The following is an 18,975-nucleotide window of genomic DNA, read 5'->3' as shown; positions in this document are numbered from 1 at the left end:
ACTAATAAATTCAAACCTTTCCTAAAGTTTCCAGTTATTATTTGGTATTTTAAAATGCATCTTCCCCCTCCCCTCCCATGTCTTTCCATTGCAGCTAATGCCAAGACTACCTCTAAAAGGTAACCTTTTCTGAAATCAAACCAAAATCTTGATACTCATGAATTTCCTTTAGAGTACTGGAAAAGGTAAATGCCAAATCAGCCAAGAATTGGAGGCATACCACAGGCTCCACAAATCAGGAAGCCTTAAATATTGAAGGTGTTTATATAAAAACCACTGGAGACTAAGCCTTTCCTTGTTAGCTTGCAAAAAAATCCTCCAACACCAAAAAGAAGTAGACGTACATATAGAAAAGTCACACTCCAATTTTTAATAGTTTAAGTCACTGAGCTCTTTTATTTAATACAGTAGAAACAAGTCAAAGCAAGAGATGTATCCTTATTTCTGTAAAAAGCCCTCTGATTTTTTTTTTTAATGGCTACAGAGAATTCATACTTCACTATCCAGTCCTTCAGCCTGCATTACACCCATGCTGCAAATAGCCTGGTTATCTCCATTTAGTTTCTACAGTCTCCTAGAAATAGAAGATTGATGTGGAAAATATGAAAATTGTCAACTTTGGTAAATCTAGCACAGAAGCCAGTATTTGTATGATAGTTAAGAAATTACTCTAATAATGCATTCTGGAGCTTTTTAATGCTAATGATGAAAGACAAGCATTTCAGACAGCATCTAATGATGGATGTTACTTCAGTAATGCTTGCAGCAGGCTTCAGCTTGGTAAGAAGTTAATGTAAATTACCTTTTGCCTAAGAGAGAAAAATGTGATATGTTACTGTAGGTGTATCGTGCTTTAAAGAAAAGAATGACTTAGCAGCAGTATTTGAAAAGGCAAGTGTGCTTAGTAAAAAACAATAAGATTATTTTATTTAAAGTTGAGTTAGTCTTAGTGATGCAAGGTTCAGTATCACTCCCACTAACTTATCAGGAAAAGTTTAATCCCGAGAAACAATGACAAAACTGTTTCAAGCTCTTTAAGTTCTTACCTAGCCGTCTGCCTATGCTGCTGACCCTTAACAAGCAGAGAGGCTTGGGAAGTACGATCACCTCAATGCCACAGACTCCCTCTCTCGCTTTCCCCTCCTTATTCTTTCCTTTTCTGTTTTTTTTTTTTTTTTTTCCTCAAGACTATTGCATTTACGTAATCATCCACTTATTAGGGAGATTCTGCTGAACTGCTGACAATGATGTACAGTGGTGCTGCGCTGGCATGACGTTTGGGGAAAACGATTCTGCTGCACCACCACACAAAACCAATTAGAGAACTATTTTCTGCGACAGGTCAGGAATTTACATTGTTTCTCATAGAAAGATTTGCTTTTTAATTTCTTTATTAAGATGACATCCATGTCCCTTGCGACTTTTAGGGATGACAATCATTTGCTCATCACATGGGAAAGTACAATCAGCAAAATCGCATCACCGGTACGGGGCAACGCCAGAAACTCCAAGCATCGTTCTGCATTTTCCAAATGAACTAGTTTGAGAACCAATAATTAGAACAATATATATTGATAGAATTTTTTGACAGGACCTTTAGACATCCACCAGGGGGGTAAAGTAATGATAGTCCACATACAGCTGGCTACGCTATGTTTGCCAAACGTATAAACATCATCTTTGTCAAATCAGTAAGACATAGAGAAATCCTGTACGCCTTTGGATCAGGACACGTTAAGAGGTACTAACTAGCTTAGGTTTCTTTCTTGACTTGCAGATGACAAACTATTTCTCTTTAGTGAAGTCCTGACGGTCAGTAATTCTATACTGAAAAAAGAGAACTTAAAAGTGGTATCTCTATTATGACAAATGCACAAAATCAAACATCTCCCTGCACAAGGCTGAAATGATATCCAGAATTCACTCTATTTACTTCAGTCTTTATCAAGGGAGGCTTGCTGAAAACACTTGAACACGGGGAGATTATCTGAAATGGAATTTGGTTTGTCATGCAAATAGAGATTTCTGAAACTAAATTACACTCACAGATTGCTTAAACACACAAACTTCTAAGCACAGTCTTGCATAACATAATAAAGAGGTAAAAGAGAAATAAATATTTGATTAAACACATTTAGGATTATGACGTATGACTGTATCTGGTTTTATGAATGTACTAAGATAATATCCGAATTACAGTTATTAACCTGTATTTATAGGAAGCCAAAACTTTATTGTAGTGTGATTGCACATTAACAATAAAAAAAGACTGTATTTCAACAAAAATTGGTGTTGTACTGTGTCAAACTCACTTTCAAGTTGGAAAAAATCTGAGCATACCAGTTTCCAAAGAAAAAATCCTGAATGAATTAAAAAAATCACACATTTAATAGAATAAAAATGCTTTTCCAAAGGAACAAAAAGACAGATTTGTTAAGAGAAAAAAAAAATTATTAATTAAACACACAGCTTGCAATTAAAGTAGTTGACATTTGAAGACAAAAATTATTTCTATTGCAAAATATTACTTATATGGAAATATAAAGCTAATGCTTCTGCCATGGAAGAAGCAAGCTTTATACTTTACCCTTAACATTTTTGTTTGAAACTCCCTAAAAATACAGGAATAACTAAAAATGAAATAGACTTAACTCTAAACTTGATCATTTGAACAAGGATATCAGCATGTAGAGGGGCAGGAGACAGTTACATCCACCTACACTAAAAAGAGCTTGTCTTCTTCTGAACAGAGGTAAACACTGGATTTTAAATGATATTAGTAAAAAGTAGATCTCTGTGTGTATATATATATATATACACACATATATATACATATGTAAATTTACATATTTAACTTTCATTCAAGATTCCAGTTTCATTCTAGGTTTTTCTTCTACAGCTAAGTGTCTATGTAAAATCACTCAAGTGTTTGTATTCAATCTAGTGTAGTAACACAGTTATAAATACAGAAAGAAACAAGGTTATACCACACTTTATTATATTTTTATTTTCAGTAAGCATGATCAGAGAAAGAGGCTGGCAACGGGAAGTTCCTGTGTTCCAGTCCTGATTGTATCACTGAGTCAATGTGTCATTCATTCCGTTGTGTTCCTGTCAACCAGTTGTAAAATGTGTGAGAGCAAATTCTGCACTTTTTTTTAAAGTGTTTTCTAAATTTAATCTGATATTTTTCTGTGCAGTGTCAAGATGATGTTAGTTCTCCCTTCTTCAGGGAAAATAAAAAAAACACAATTAAATGTGCTGGCAAAATCTACATTCATATCTAACATACCTACGAATTCTGTCAATATGCATATATATATATGTGTATAAATCTACATGTTCATAGTGATATTCTGTGGATAATTATTATGCTTATAATATGTGTAAATATGAGTCATTTTTATTGGTCTATGCTACAGAAAAATGTTTTTGGTTCAGTAAGATTCTAAACTAAACATTTGAATTACTGTTTAACTTCATTGATAGCAAAAAATCAAGAGATATACTAAAATATTTCTCACCAGCAATATGTACAGTGAAAATATCTCCAAGTTTCTTTTGCTGATCCAGTAAAAATTTGAAAGCATCTTTTCTAAAAATCAGAGCTTTCCCAAGGTAAGGAATCCAACCATTTATTAGTGGGGGCTCTCCAGTCTTCCTGTTGAAAACAGAAAAAAAACCAACCAGGAATTAGCTTTGGCATGAGAGCAACTCGAGTTATCTTTATATCTATTTATATATTATACTTAGACCCACCATTTACATATATAATTTCTGCAATGTATAATACGTTGTACAGAAAGTTCCTCAGTTATGATGGCAGATTAAATCTAATCACACCTCTGAGCACGGAAGGCTCTGTGTGGTGATTAGGAAAAATAAGTGAGAGAAATTGAGATGCATTTAACTACAGGTTGTCCAGCTATTACCATCAAGTTATGAACACAGAAAAATGATATTCAGTAGAAAGTCTTCCAGTAAAGAGTCCTCTCATTTTCAATATTTAGCATGTCAGAGGAAGATGTATTGGAGGGCAATTATGACAGATTTAGGTAAATAGGACGCCGACATACTACAAAAAACAACTAGCCTTACAGATAATGTTTTAGTAATTTCAGCTTACCAGCATACAGAATAGCTACCATTATAACTAAATACCGTTAAAATATAGGATAATAATAGAGGCTGAACGTTAACCGTAATAAATCTTAGTCTCTTTATATTTATAGTTTAAGATAGAAATGCGTATGAACAGTTTAGGATGAAATTCTAGATAACAATATTTGCATCCCAGTCTAAAAAAGCAGCCATGGTGCATTAGTTATGTTTACAGAATAGTATAAAATACCTTTTAAGAACCTACTAAGTTACATTTTTCTTCAAAAAGGAAAAAAGGTTCCCACACTGTCCTATTCCTGACTGCAAGTAAATGTCTTTCCTTCATGCTGGCATTTAGTTGCTTGACTCTGATTTACAACAAAGAAACATAAAGCGTGCTTGTTCTGGAAAGGATTAAAACAAATATTCGTGAACAACTCTGCTGCTACATCCCATCTGTGAAGGTGACTTATACTATATGCAGAACAACTCATTCTGATTAAACACAAGATATTTACTAGCTTGGATCTAATCAAAGATCAAGGGATCACAAGCTTTACTACTATCATACACAGCATGGATTTTTATGTAGCTGGATTAACCCTACCATAGTCACATTCTCCCCTGAACTGCTGTAACAGAAATAAAAAAAATAAAAAAGAGGTAACCATGGTATGCTGTACTTACTGTTTTCTTTTATTTTCATAATTAAAACTTTTTGAACAGGAAATTACAAGCCAGAGATTTGCTCACTTATTTTTAAAAAGTTGCTATAAATTTAATTTACAGATAAGCAGATGTGGCCAAACCATGCTGCATATCTCAATCTCTTTCTATGTAACTGACTACTAATTTTGAATTTTAGTTTCTGAGAACATCCTTTTGTCCCCTGGAAAATCAGTAAATCTTCTGGTCCAAACCTGACAATCTCACAGCCAAAACATCTGCTGTGCCTTTTTCATTTCTTTGATTTTTGTGGGGTTTTGTTTGGTTGTTTTGTGGTGTGGTTTTTATATTGAGGAGAAGGTGGAGCCCCTCTTTCTTCAATACCTCACAGAAACCACTCCATTAATCATCCTCTAGTGGTCAAATAATAACATTATTTACACATGTGGTCCAGAAAACTTTGTAACGGTTATTTCTGTATTAAGTGAATAAAAGCAAAGAACTAATCCGAGATTACATGAGAAAGATCACCACCTCTGGAAGCATAGCAGCCAACTTGATACCCTCAATTATCCTCTCCAAGCCTGTAAAAAATCTGGATGATTTACCCATTTTTTTCTCCCCAGACTATTAAGTCCCCAGAGCGACCACCTTTCACTTCCCCTCCTGGACACTATGCCCCGTAAGTAGCATCCTGACAAATATTTAGATAGGCTTTTTGTCATCTTCTAATTGAATGCATCTAATTTCACCCTCCATGTTCTGTCATTCGGTCAGAAGCTGTATTCCTCACAAGCTCTCCACCGGGTAAAAAGGCAGCAGCTCAGAAATCCAGGGGAAAATTAACTTAATGCTCCAAGTCTTTGGGATCACATCAGGGAGACATTTTGCTATTGCAAAGACGTGAGGGTCATCGTTCGCTTCAGACATGTTTAGCTCAGCAGCAATAAGCTTAACACTGTTAAACACTGTGTCAAGGCTACGTGGCTTTCGGAGGAAAATATAACACCAGTTCAACTTACGACCCCCAGCAGACTGATAACAGAAATGTGTCTTCATTTCTAGCTTTCCTTCTCTTTGGAAGATGGAGGTCATCTCCATGACTTATTGATGTCTGTTAACACACAGCAAAGAAACGAGCAGCGCGTATATTTTAGTGCCTCCCCGAATACAATGCTTCTCTGCACAAACTTTTAAACAGCGTAGTGCAGCTAACCCCATCTCCTGAAGGACTCTTATCTACACTCCAGAAGTACCTCCAGTACCCATGGGTACTTCCAGAAATTCTCATCGCCTTCAGATGCTATACTGAACCATTAACAAAGCCCACACAAACTTTTACTGCTTAATAATTTGCTCATGCACTTTAACTCTGGACTCACACTTAACAGAAGTTGAAAAATTTGATAATTAGGCAAAATATTACAAGGGTTAAAATTATATTTTTCTCATGACACAATATATATTGTGGTACCAAATGTAAAATACAGCTAAGAAATACAAAAGAGCAGTATGACGTGTTTTGTTGGCAATTTAAGACTGCAACTTTTTTAATTGAAGCATTCAGAACGTCTTACAGATTACATTTTATTTAGGTCTAGTTTAACTGCTTAAGTTCTAATTCACTTAACAAACCTCGTGATACTTCCAGGATTTTGCTCCACATATTGGGCTGCTTTTGCTTCTATAGAGGAATATTTTTACTTATCTAAGAAGCCTCTGTGAAGTCGGTAAGACTTAACAAACAAATTTCTCACATATGTGAGTGAATTTTACAAATAAAGCATCAGCAACATGTCCAATGCAATCTATAAGCAGACAGATCAGTTACAAAGTGGAGGGAGAGCAACACAGTTGTATCATCCATCATTGTTAAATGGATAATTTCAAATGGCATTATGCAAAAATCAGCTGGCTACAAATACAGCCCATAAATAGAACAAACAGATTTTGATAACTGTAATTTTGCTTTGCTTTCACAGTGAAAAGATAGTTCCTTGTTAAGCAAGTAATAGAGTTGCAATGTCTACTTCAAATAAGAAAAGTTCTGGAGTTTGTTTACAGTTTCTTTAAGGGAAGATTTTTCAGTCTACCTAAAACATAGAAGGCACTGACTCAGGTGTGATTATTTAACTACTGAGGTAAGGCAGCACTCAAAATTGTGGATGCTGTATCTATATCTCACTTATGCTAAGCAGCAGTGATGCGATAAAGCAAGAGAAAAATGGGCTGTGACGTACAGATTGTGAAAATATTCTTTAAAAAAATTATTAAATTCAAGGTCTCTAAACATTATGTTTTCAATTAGTGAAAGTGAATTACTTGTAAAACCCAAGCGAGGTCATTTGTTAGCAATCTGAACATGATTTTTTTTTTTTTAAGTTAAAAAAAAATACCCTAAAGATTCACAAGAAAATAGACTTTGCCAACATTATGTCTCACAGAAATATTATTGCTTTATAAAAATATACAAGACTATTCTTTTCTTGGTTATACCATTTCAACTTCACTGCACTGTAAGGCATTGGATCAGTGTAAATGAGAGGAGAATCTTTCTCATTTCACTGGTTATTTGTATTCCAAAGGAGCAGATGCCTTTCAAATTATGCAAAAATCCACAGCGCATCTTGTACTATAGCAGATGAACAGGTTAATTTTTCTTTTTGCACATAATAAATCATAAGTGCTTTAACACCCATAGTCGCATTTCATGAACATAAACCTTCTGTTTAATAATGTCTGTTTACAACTAGAATCAGACATACAGTAATCTCTTGCCTGGGATAAACATTAATCCAGATCTGTCTAGAAAAATTATACAATTCATTACCATAAGTAATCTCTATTGTGCCCCGTGCTTAACCTTCATCTTTTTTCCTGTCCTATAATCTTGCAAATCCACTGGTGGTGTATGATTGGCATCTGGTGTTAACGCAGCCTTCAGTGCACACAGCACAGCTGAGGAAGCCTGACGTGAACACGTCACTCTGCAGGGTAACGCCGGTTCAGCCGATCGCTTCCCAACAACTTTCACCAAAGGGTGGAAAAAACCCACAAGCCGAGGAGAAAAGTGTCTAACAATATCAATAGCTACAGAGGAGTCATTTTTACTTTCCAAGCCACCGTTATCATCCACAAAAGTTAAAAGTATTGCTCTGATTTTTCCATAATATCCCTGGCTAAACCACCACATACCACGTCCAAGCTGGAACACACCGTGTCGGGGGACTTTAAGGAATGGAAAGGGATTGGTACAGAGTAGAACAAAAGCTATTATGAACATGTCAAAGCAGTTAGAGATTATTCACAGGCTTGATCACAATATTTAAGCAATAAGACATGACAGACAGTGTCTTTCCAGGGGCTTATGAACACTCTAACTGTGAGGAAAGGAATGAGGCCAAAGGCTTCAACCCCAAGAAAGGTAATCCCCACAAATGTGGTGTCTGGAGTGTCTTCTTGTATTATGAGAGAGGGAATACAGGAAACTTAGGACAGGAGAAAGCCAGTAAGTCTATCTTTTTTATTTTTTTAAATTTTGCAGTTACAGTTTTTCTCCAGACCTGCTCATGGCATTAGGCGTTTTACATCCATGAGGACAGAAAATAAAACTATCTTTCAAATATTTGGCCACAATGAAATTTTTGACACTTATAAAATTATGCATGCCTTAAATAACCCACCCAGGTTATCTAACTCATTGATCTCCTGGAACTCTAAATCTCCCATGTTGAATACATGCAGTATGAAAAAGTATTCCCTGCAGAACAAGTCAGATGAGACTTTTAGCAATAGACAGTCTTCTACCCTTAAATTCTCAGTTTACATACTTCCCATGAAGGTAAGGACCGGATGTTGCTCCTCTCTGATCACTGTTTTGAGGCTTGTGTGGAGTAAATGGATGCATCATCTTGACAGAGAGATGCAGATATGGTTTGACTCAATGAAGAAGAAACGAGAGTCCTGGGATGAAAAAAACCTCACACTGCTGCTGCCTATATTTACGTCTAGGTAAAGTGGTTTCATTCTGCAATACTGATAAACTTCTCTTTTAAATTAGGATAAGATTAGTCTCAAAAGAAAAGGAAAACTACTCAGGAAAAAGTAGCAAATACCTTTTTCAGCACATCAAGGAGAGAAGAGTTCCCAAAAAGAGCAGTACAGCAAAACAGTGGTAATGTGAGACAAACTGGGAGAAATGCTGACAAAGACAAATCAACCAATAACTGAATATTTATAGTGATTTTTTTTCACAGAAAAATGCAATCCTTTTGTTGAAAGTTTTTCACGTCAAGAACTTCTGGGATTTTAGTTAAAAATACATCTTTTCTCCTGCAAAGCCATACAAGCTTTTTGTTGTTAAAATCTCCAACTTCTGTTGTAATCTGTTCAGAAGCCTCCTCTTTTTTTCTCTCTTCCAGTAATTTCATTTAGGTCATCTGCAAATACCAAAAAAACCACCAATAATAACTCATTCGGTAGCTCTGAAATATCAGTCTCTAGGAAATCTTATTCCTTTGCAGTTTAGGCTAAACTATCTCAACAATTGTAGGTTGACATTGCACATAACAATTTTTCACACTTCAAACTGTGTTGAAGGACACACCCACAAATTCTAGCAGTACTTGTAGATACTGGTTGGGACATTGCCTAAAAAGCCAAAAGGCAAGTAAATACCATTGTGGGAAAGTAATCTGAACAGTTTTAAAACGGAAACCCACTGAAAAAGCCCTTGCGCCTCAGGTTTTACCAGAGGCTGAAAATTCTGAGAAATTTTACATTACAAAATGTAATGTAAAGTTTCATAACAGCCAGGAGAGGAGTCATTGTAAAGACAAGACTTGGCCAATGTGACAATAAATCAGCAATATTAAAAATGGATACAAATTTAGTGCTTATAGGCTGAATTTTTGCAATCCCATTTTGTTTCTGCTCTGGGTGAGGGCAGTGAGAGCAGCCATGACTACTCAACACTTACCATGACCAAGCCCAAGGTTATTCTATTACATTTTACATATGAGATTATTTTTCCAGCCCAGCAGTTTTCCTTTCTTAATTCAGCTTCATTTAAAGAAAAATCAGCTAGATAATGACAGGTTGCTTATTCCATACCTTGTATCCCAGGTAGGGTGCAGTGCACCTATATATTTGCCTATGCTCTTCTTGAAGTATTCAGTAACAGTCTCTACAGTCTCCCCAAGCAATTTGTCTTTATTATCAGAAAGTTTCTCCTCACATCCAGCCTTTATCTTCATATTGTACCTCAAGCCCACTACTTCTATTCTGCCTGAAAAGGATAAGAGAATAAATTACTCCCTTCACTTTTGTAGGAACACTTAATGTATTTAAAGATACTTATTTTGTTCCCCCTTAGTCTTCTGTAGGTTAAACAACCTCAATTTCTTCCAGTACTTCCTCATAGCTGTTTTCTAGACCTCTACATACTTATGTCAGTTTTTTCTTAATTTTCTAACATTAGCCCATACCTTTCTTCCAGTAGTGTCCTGTCCTAAGCACAGCAGAGCAGTTACCTTTTCCGTCTCAAGGGTGACACACCTGGTTTTGCCTCCCAGCACAACCTCGACTTTCTGTGCAAAAACACCACCATGTAGATAAAAATCAAACTCAGGGAACCATTACAGCCCTCAGCCTTTTCCCAGAGAAGAGATCATGCTCCTGTCCAGATGCTGTTGATCGGTCCTCTGTGTTTTTCAGTTCACCATTTCGAATGCTAATCCCTCATTTGCAGACGTGCAGTCGCTCCTCTTTAGGTATTATCCACAAACATAAACACTTTTTTTCCTCGTATTCATGTGAGAAGGATGGCAGCAAAACATGAAGGTCATCCCCTACTGCCTTTTACCACTATCACGAACATATTTATGCTGTACATTAGCTGACTTTACCTAAGAGAACCCAACAACTTTTGTCTAATATTCATTTCTTTCATTAGTCATTTCTGCACTTTAATATACTGCCTTGCTGCAACACATGTTAAAACTGTACACAGTAAGTAGCTCATAGTAGGAAATCATATTAACCGTCTGGCCTAGAAGTGACAAGTGAAGTGTGGATAAGAATGTCAGCACTCCCCACAGAAATTTATTCAAACAGGCAGAAATCATTCCTTACGTAATAAAGAGCAAACAAATAAATTCAGGAAATCTCAGAAACAGTGGTGGGACATTATCACATTTAAAAAACCCTGGTAACAAGGAAAGAGAGCAGAATGCTAGATGGAGAGATATTGCTGCTTCTGTGTGCAGCAACTATATTTTCTTTGAGTATGTACTATATAATTTCAGAGGTAAAAAAATGATTCTTGTCAAAAATTGAGTATTATTTCCTATAAAACAGTATGAATGCTAAATAATGCAGCATGATTGTTAGAACAAAAAGGATAATGAGAATAGACCCTTCATGTCAGGTAATCAAGCTGTCCAAAAGTTTAGAATCTTGGTTAACTGGATGTCTTTTAAGTTCTCTAATCACTAGAGAGAAAAGGAGTGCAAAAGCTTTTTGGGAGTATTAATTTTTATTAATGACACAGATAGACCAGAAGTGCTCACTTACGTGGCCAAGATGATAACTCCCCTAGATTTCCCCTAATTCTGTCACGTCTCTTCTCACATTTGGTTTTTTATGTCAGTTTTCCTGGCCCACTCATATGCAAATGCTTTTCTCCTTCCTCTAGTTCCTTCTGCATACTTTCATCCTGGCTTCCCATCCCTCCTGAGGCACCTCCATGGACCTGCCACCACCATTCAGCCCCTTTGCTCACCCAATGTTAACTTTCTTCTCAAACCAAGCTCCTGTTCAGATCTGGGGAACCTCTGCTCTCATGTCCTGCAATATATTCTTAGTCCAGATATTGTCCATCCGCTTTCCCTTCCAATTCATCCTTAGTCAAATCTGTTCTTGAATCCCAACCACCGCTGTCACCATTGGGAACCACTGCATACTGCACTAGCACAGAGGATGAGTAAGACTGTTGGTGAGTCTTGTCCAGTTTCCCCACTGTGCTCTCCTGTCTGCCCACAAACATCTGTTGTCTCCTGTCTTAGGAAGAGACTGGAATAGCCTTTCTACAGTCTATGTCTACATTGCTCATTGCATAATTGATCTTCAGTTGTAAGATCTACTAGTATCGATAAAATCACTCCCTCTCTCCATTTCCCCTTTCAGGGAGTATTAGCCATTTTCAAGAGGCAAGCACAACTCATTCAGAATGCATGTGTGTGTGTACACATGTATTTATCAACACAGATTATGTGTATATAAGCATACTTATTTCTATATGCACACACATATGCATGTATGCAAACAAAGAGTAATTTCATCATAGTAAAAATTGAGTGGTGCTGCAATTTTTTTTTTTTTTAGTGATAACACAAACATTTAGTTTTATTGTAATATTTAGTTTTATTGCAGCAAACTTCTGATGTTATAGCCATGGTGGCATCATGAGTATCAGTCACACCCTTTTGACCCGAGTGCATTATATTAAGTTATAGAGCAACAACAGAAGAGTGCAGAAAACTGTTCCCTCCCTTGCTCTGTCTACCATGCACAGGATTTTCAAATACCAGCAGCCCACTCCTGATTTATCAAGGTAATTAACTAGAGAAATGGGGCCATCTACTCTGTCTTAAAATCTCCATGTGCATAACTTCAGAAGAAGAAAAACTTTACATTTCATCTTTAAAAAAAGGATGCAATATAGCTAAGAAGTTTTCAATTAATGATTTCATGACTCCCACAGTTATGGCCATGCATTCCCCAAGTGGAAGCACATGGTGATCTGCAAGCAATTTCTCTCCTCTCCCCCATGAGTTTCAGATGTCAGACATTTCACAAATGGTATTACAGAATTAACAGTCAGGACATATTTTGCTCAAAAATCTATTGAAAAATTCCAAAGTATGGTCTCAGCAGTAGAATGAACACAAAAATACCCCAGGTACCTTATTTAGTTCACTTATTTGTAGATAAAACTCGAAGTTGATATAATGAGAGAAGGTAACTAATTCTGTCAGTAAGGCATATATCACAGGAAAACAGCAGCTGAATACTGTACTTAGGTGAATGTTTCAAAAGCTTTAAAGCCTGAAAGATGAGCACAGTATTAGTAGGTCTTCTTCCCTTTTGAAGTATTATTTATATTTGCTTCCCAGATACTTGTTTTCCATCTTTTCCCTTCATTGCTACAAGTCTATTGCGCATGTTAAGAAAAACAGTCCTGTAACCAGATTCTCTAGAAACATTCATTTGCTCCTGCTTCATCTTGTTCTGCCGCCAGCCTAGATTACCATCGCAGTTTCTCCATCTGAACTGATTTTACTTCTCTCAACAGAAACTGCAGGTGATCTATTTCAGTAGAAAGCACGCTGCCGTCTGCACTCATCTTTTGCTGTTCGCTAGTTGCAATGAATCTTTCCTTTCCCCCCACACTGCCTCCTAAATGTGCTTCTGCATTCTTTCCTCTTCCAAAACTTCTCTGCTAGGTTTTCCATTTCACTTGTACCTTTCCTCTCACTCTGAGCTCTGCTCTGACTCTGCCCCTGCCTGCAATAGCACACAGGTCTTTTTCAAGTCATACTTTCTCACAGTTCATATTGGGTAAGTCCTGTCCCTGCCTAAACAAGCTGCAACAATTAGGGAGCAATAAACTCGATTACTTGCAAATTTATATTCCTAGGTCTGGATAGTGATACTTTTCACATTACTGTGCATATGAGCAGCACTGTTCTATAATTCATGCTCCACACTATGTAAGAGCAACCCCACAGACTCTCTAGTCTGAAGTGAGTGGATATGAAAAGCACAGTCTTTATTACTAAACATTCCTGGATAGAACAAGCCTTAAACTAAATCTCTTATTACAAGGGAAACTGAAGTATCTCAAAACATTTGTATTATTAAAGAAGTAATAAAAAGTCCCCTAAAATATATTTTCCACAAAACAGCTGTTCCCCAACTTTATTTAGCAAATATCAAAATGAAGAGAGAAAGGACTTAACAAGAGCCATGGTGGTGCCCACTCCTCCTTGGGCAGATTTGCAGAGCAGCCTGCAGCCACCCTCAGCTCATGCAGACATCCTGTGAGCTGCGCAGTGGTTCTTGCGTCTCACAGGCAATCTCTGCTCGACCTCCCTCTGGAGTGCTCTCATCTGCTTTTCCTTCTCCTGAGCCTAAAACTCTGCTAAGCCCATAACAGATTTAATATGTATTAATTTAAGAGCTTTAGTGCACTGCCTGAAAACAATGGTTTGATGCTTGGAAAATATATTCCTGTAATTGGTCCGTGGTCGCCCTTCTTAAATATTTATGTAAACTCTACTGTATTCAAGGGCATAAGAGTTAAACCTAAATTAAGCTTCTGGCCTTGTATTGTGTGAGTTCTCTCAAATGTAATCCTTGTTGGTTCTAAGTAAACTAACTACTTCCAGTTTTAGGTAAATCAAGAATACATTTTCATTCTGCAGTCACAGAAAGTAAAATATTATTAATTGAAGATCACAAGATGGAACAGTAACTGTAGGTCTGAAAATGTTTTAAATCCCTCTGCTGTGAGAGATGGAATAGAAAATATAAATAAAATTCTCAATTTTTTTAATTAAAGTGAGTAAATGTCAACTTGAGGACTATAATCAGAGACATTACAATTGCAAATGAATACTTGTTTCATTTTTTCCCTAAGTCGTTTCCTGCACAAAATAATATTTAGGTTATAAAAGGATCATCTTTCTGAAGAATCCAAGACTTGCTTGTCCTAGATTTACAAAAATATATTATCCTTTTTTTTTCAAAACCAGATACCGTCCAACTGCATAATAACATAAAATAACAGTCATTTAGGTTGGAAAAGACCTTTAAAATCACCAAGTCCAACCATTTCCCTAGCCCAGACACGTCCACCACTAAACCATGTACCTAAGTGTCACTTCAACACATCTTTAAATACCTCCAGGGCCTCAACCACTTCCCTGAGCAGCCTGTTCCAATGCTTGACAACCCTTTTGGTGAAGAATTTTTTACTTATATTTAATCTAAACCTCCCTTGGTGCAAATTGAGGCCATTTCCGCTTGTCCTACCTCTTGTTACTTGGGAGAAGAGACCAACCTCCATCTGGCTACAACCTCCTTTTAGGTAGTTGTAGAGAGCAATAGGGTCTCCCCTGAGCCTTTTTTTCTCCAGGCTAAACAACACCAGCTCCCTCAGACCTTCCTCATAAGACTTGTGCTCCACGCCCTTCATCAACTTTGTTGCCCTTCTCCGTACACGATCCAGCACCTCAATGTCTTTCTTGTAAACTAAACACAAGAGCCCAAAACTGAACACAGGATTCAAGGTGTGGCCTCACCAGTGCCAACTACACAGGGACAATCCCTTCCCTAGTCCTGCTGGCCACACTGTTTTTGATACAAGCCAGGATGCCATTGGCCTTCTTGGCCACCTGGGCACACTGCTGGCTCACGTTCAGCTTCCTGTTGACCAGTATCCCCAGGTCCTTTTCCACTGAGCAACTTTCCAGACACTCTGCCCCCAGCCTGTAGTGCTGCGTGGCGTTGTTGTGAAGCAAGGGCAGGACCCGGCAATTGGCCTTATTGAATCTCACACAATTGGCCTGTCCAGATCCCCCTGCAGAACCTTCTACTCTGCAACAAACAACACCGCCCAACTTGGTGTCTTCTGCAAACTGACAATCCCCTTGTCCCGATAATTTATAAAGACATTAAACAGGACTGGCCCCAATACTGAGCTCTGGGGAACACCACTTGTGATTGGCCAAAAACTGGATTGAACTCCATTCGACACCACTCTCTGGACCCGGCCATCCAGACAGTTTTTTACCCAGCAACAGTGCACCTGTCCAAGCCACGAGCAGCCAATTTCTCCATGAAAATGCTGTGGAAAATGGTGTCAAAGGCTTTACTGAAGCCCAAGCAGACAACATCCACAGCCTTTCCCTCATCCACTAAGCAGGACCTCTTGTCATAGAAGAAGATCAGGTTGGTCAAGCAGGACCGACCTTTTTTAAATCCATGCTGGTTGGGCCTGATTCGCTGGTTGTTCTGGATGTGCCCCATGATGACACTTAAAAATGATCTGCTCCATGGCCTTCCCTGGCACTGAGGTCAGACTGACAGTCCTGTATTTCCCTGGTTTCTCCTTCCAGCCCTTTTTGTAGATGGGCATCACATTTGCTACCCTCCAAGTCAACTGGAAGCTCCCCGGTTAGCCAAGACTGTTGGTAAATGATGGGACATGGCTTGGTAAGCCCTTTTGCTAGCTTTCTCAGTGCCCTGAGACTTATGTGGGTCTAAGTGGTGTAGCAGGTCACTGACCATTTCCCCATGGATTACTGGGGCTTCATTCTGCTCCCCATCCCTGTCTTCCAGCTCAGGCGCCCAGGTACCCCCAGAACAACTGGTCTTGCTATTAGAGACTGATGTGAAGAAGGCGTTAAGTACCTCAGCCTTTTCCTCTTTGTCATTATATTTCCCCCTGCATCCAAGAAAGGATGGAGATTCTCCTTAGCCCTCCTTTTGTTGCTAATGTATTTATAGAAACATTTTTTATTGTCTTTTATGGCAGTAAACAGATTAAATTCTAGCTGGACTTTGGTCTTTCCAGTTTTCTCCCTGCATAATCTCATGACATCCTTGCAGTCCTCCTGAGTTGCCTGCCCTTTCTTTCAAAGGTGATAAACTCTCCTTTTTCTCCTTAGTTCCAGACAAAACTCTCTGTTCAGCCAACCCATGATCAAAAAAAAGGGTGACACCAGGCTCGGAACCAGGTATTGATCTGCTGTCTCTTCCTGTTTCTTACCCCATTGTTTCCTGCAAATTGAGGAGAACACTCAACTCGGGTATTTCTGTACCTGACCCCTTAACCAGGGGTCTGAAGATCCTGAGGTCTCTCTTGACTGCCCTCAGACCTCCTGTTGGGACTTCATCACTGCCACCTGAAAAATCAATAATGGATGATAATCTGAAGGCCATACCAAGGTAGGAAGGTTTCTTTTCATATCTTTAACCTGGGCCCCAGGAAGCTGCAGAGGTATTCCCTAAGAGGTGTGTCCGGTCTGCATGCTGGGCCTTCTGTTCCCTTCAGAAGAGAGTTTCCTGTGACAGTGACCTGTCTTCTTCCTTTATGGAAGTGGTTTTGACAGAGGGAGTAGGCTGACTTTACCTTGACAACACCTCCATGCTACATGAGCCATTGTGCTCACTATTGTTCAGTTCCACTTACAGAGCCTCACACCTATTATGCCAGGGCACCTGGGGAAGTGGGGCAGTCACAAAGGCAATGTGCCTGCTGCATTGCTCAGGAATTTGTCTCCATTGCTCCCTATTCCTTAAGTCACTGTGTTCAGACAGGTGGAGAGAGGACAGGAAATCCTCTGTATCTCTTGTACTGTCTACCTGTTGGGCCTGTCTCAGGGAAGGCAGGGTGAGATTCCAGTCTGTCTCTCGCACTCCCTGATACTCCTCAACCTGCTCATCTGCTCCTGGAGGTCTGTCATTAAGCAGAGGAGTTCCTGGGCATAGGGGAGCTCAGTGCTGCTGCTGTCTGGTACTGGTGGCAAAGCAGGGCCCACCTTGCAGCCCTACACCTGGGTGGCAGCATGTTCCCCATGGAGCTCTATCTGGGCAGATGGGCAGTCATGGTGAGTGCAGAGCTTGGAGAGGCTGTGGCTTTCTGCTGGGTGGACACCACTGCTCCCTCACCAAGCTGCCAGGGCTTCAGTGCCCTTCCTGTATGCCCTTCCTGCACACCCTTCCACACAAACTGCTGCACCATGCCCTGGGCAGTGGTGCTCCCTCAGGACTTCTTTTAAAGGCATGGAGAATTGGCCATCTTTTCTCCTGGCCCTGCTGTGGCACAACCCACAGGCTCCTGGCAGCTCTCTCAGCTCTCCCAAGGTTCCTCCAGTTTGGGAAACCCCCCCGTGAACCACCCTGGAGCACTGTTGTCAATCATACCAGCACCAAAGCCACTTGCCTTGGTGACTGAGTCATTTCCTATTTTGATTCAAGGATACAGGATAGATCTAAACTCCCTGGTGGAAGTAACAGCAATTTCAATTTTCCATCAAGTAAAGGCTTGAATTTGAAAATTAGATATTTTATTTAAAAAAATGTTCAATATTTTCCAATGAGTTATTTCAACTGGGCATCATTACAACTGTTTTGGAGCCTCACATAATTAAATGCTGAATCCCAAACAGCAAATGAGGCAGCTGTCTCTACATGGGACACGAAATTTCTGGAAGTGTCAAAACTTCATGAAATCCTGAAGTTTAAAACATTTTTGGTGGAGAGATAATGAGCTTTACAGGTTCTAATGAAAAGAATGTGGATGCAGACAAAGAGGCAAAGATTTAGGACACCTCCTCCGTGTTGATATTACTGTGCAGAAATGGATGCAAACTTGAGACCACAGACAGGTGACTCACCCATTCATCATTCCCCTTGCAGAAATGCCTCCAAGACTGGCTGTACAGCCACTCATCTAGTACTGGAGGCTGTGGGTATGGGTGTTTTAGAGTATACTCAAGGGTGGGCTCTCAAATGTCTTGCTATTTGACCCAGCAGCTAGCCCATTTACACCCCAAGTTGTATCATATGACTGATGCTGAATAGACAAAACAGCCCAGATTTCCTCCTAGGAAGGACCTTAATATTGCTTGCCAGAAGACAGTTGGATCTGTAGGAAGTCTGAAAATCCTCTAGCTCAGGTTGTCAGTAAAGTTGATATGAGATGCTGGGTTTTGTGGATGCCCTGGGCGCCAGACCCTGCTGGGATAAGACACCTGTGACAGATCATAGATGCAGCATTCAATCTTACTTCCATCTGTATGCCTGAATCCCAAAGCACGTACTTCCCATTGCCCCAGTGTTTGAATATTTGTAATTTTATCAGATTCTGCAATTTCTATTAGTTCTGACTGAAAGTCATTGTGTCTTAAAAGTACAATGTAAATACTTCCTTTATACCAATGGGTGGATATCAACAGCATCATAAACTGCTGGAAAAATTTGCAAAATATGGACTCACTGAAGTCAATACTAAACTGAATATTCATACTGATTGTGAAAAGTTTCAAACAGGGTGCTGCACCAAGAAGTCAGAAATGGGGTGTGTCCTGAATTTCATAATAAAATCTACATGTTGTTCCATTGTTCACAAACAATTGGTGA

General features: G+C 38.8%; 1 protein-coding gene across 6 annotated transcripts in view; it reads right to left on the bottom strand.

Moving 5' to 3' along the window:
* Positions 1 to 18,975, bottom strand: part of LOC116787809 (cytochrome P450 7B1) — a 130,188-nt gene that overhangs the window by 18,680 nt on the left and 92,533 nt on the right. For 4 of the 6 annotated variants that reach the window (XM_032689743.1, XM_032689751.1, XM_032689761.1 and 1 more), the window contains exon 2: positions 3,525 to 3,661. In XM_032689743.1, the coding sequence (XP_032545634.1) occupies positions 3,525 to 3,661 (137 nt within the window). Of the gene's footprint in view, positions 1 to 3,524; positions 3,662 to 9,879; positions 10,055 to 15,418; positions 15,427 to 18,975 lie in introns of all 6 variants that reach the window. The other 2 variants (XM_032689736.1, XM_032689779.1) reach the window with 2 other exon arrangements.

The sequence above is a fragment of the Chiroxiphia lanceolata genome, chromosome 1, assembly GCF_009829145.1.
Source record: "Chiroxiphia lanceolata isolate bChiLan1 chromosome 1, bChiLan1.pri, whole genome shotgun sequence".
Taxonomy (NCBI): Eukaryota; Metazoa; Chordata; class Aves; order Passeriformes; family Pipridae; genus Chiroxiphia; species Chiroxiphia lanceolata.
This window is presented reverse-complemented; position numbering and strand designations above follow the sequence as displayed.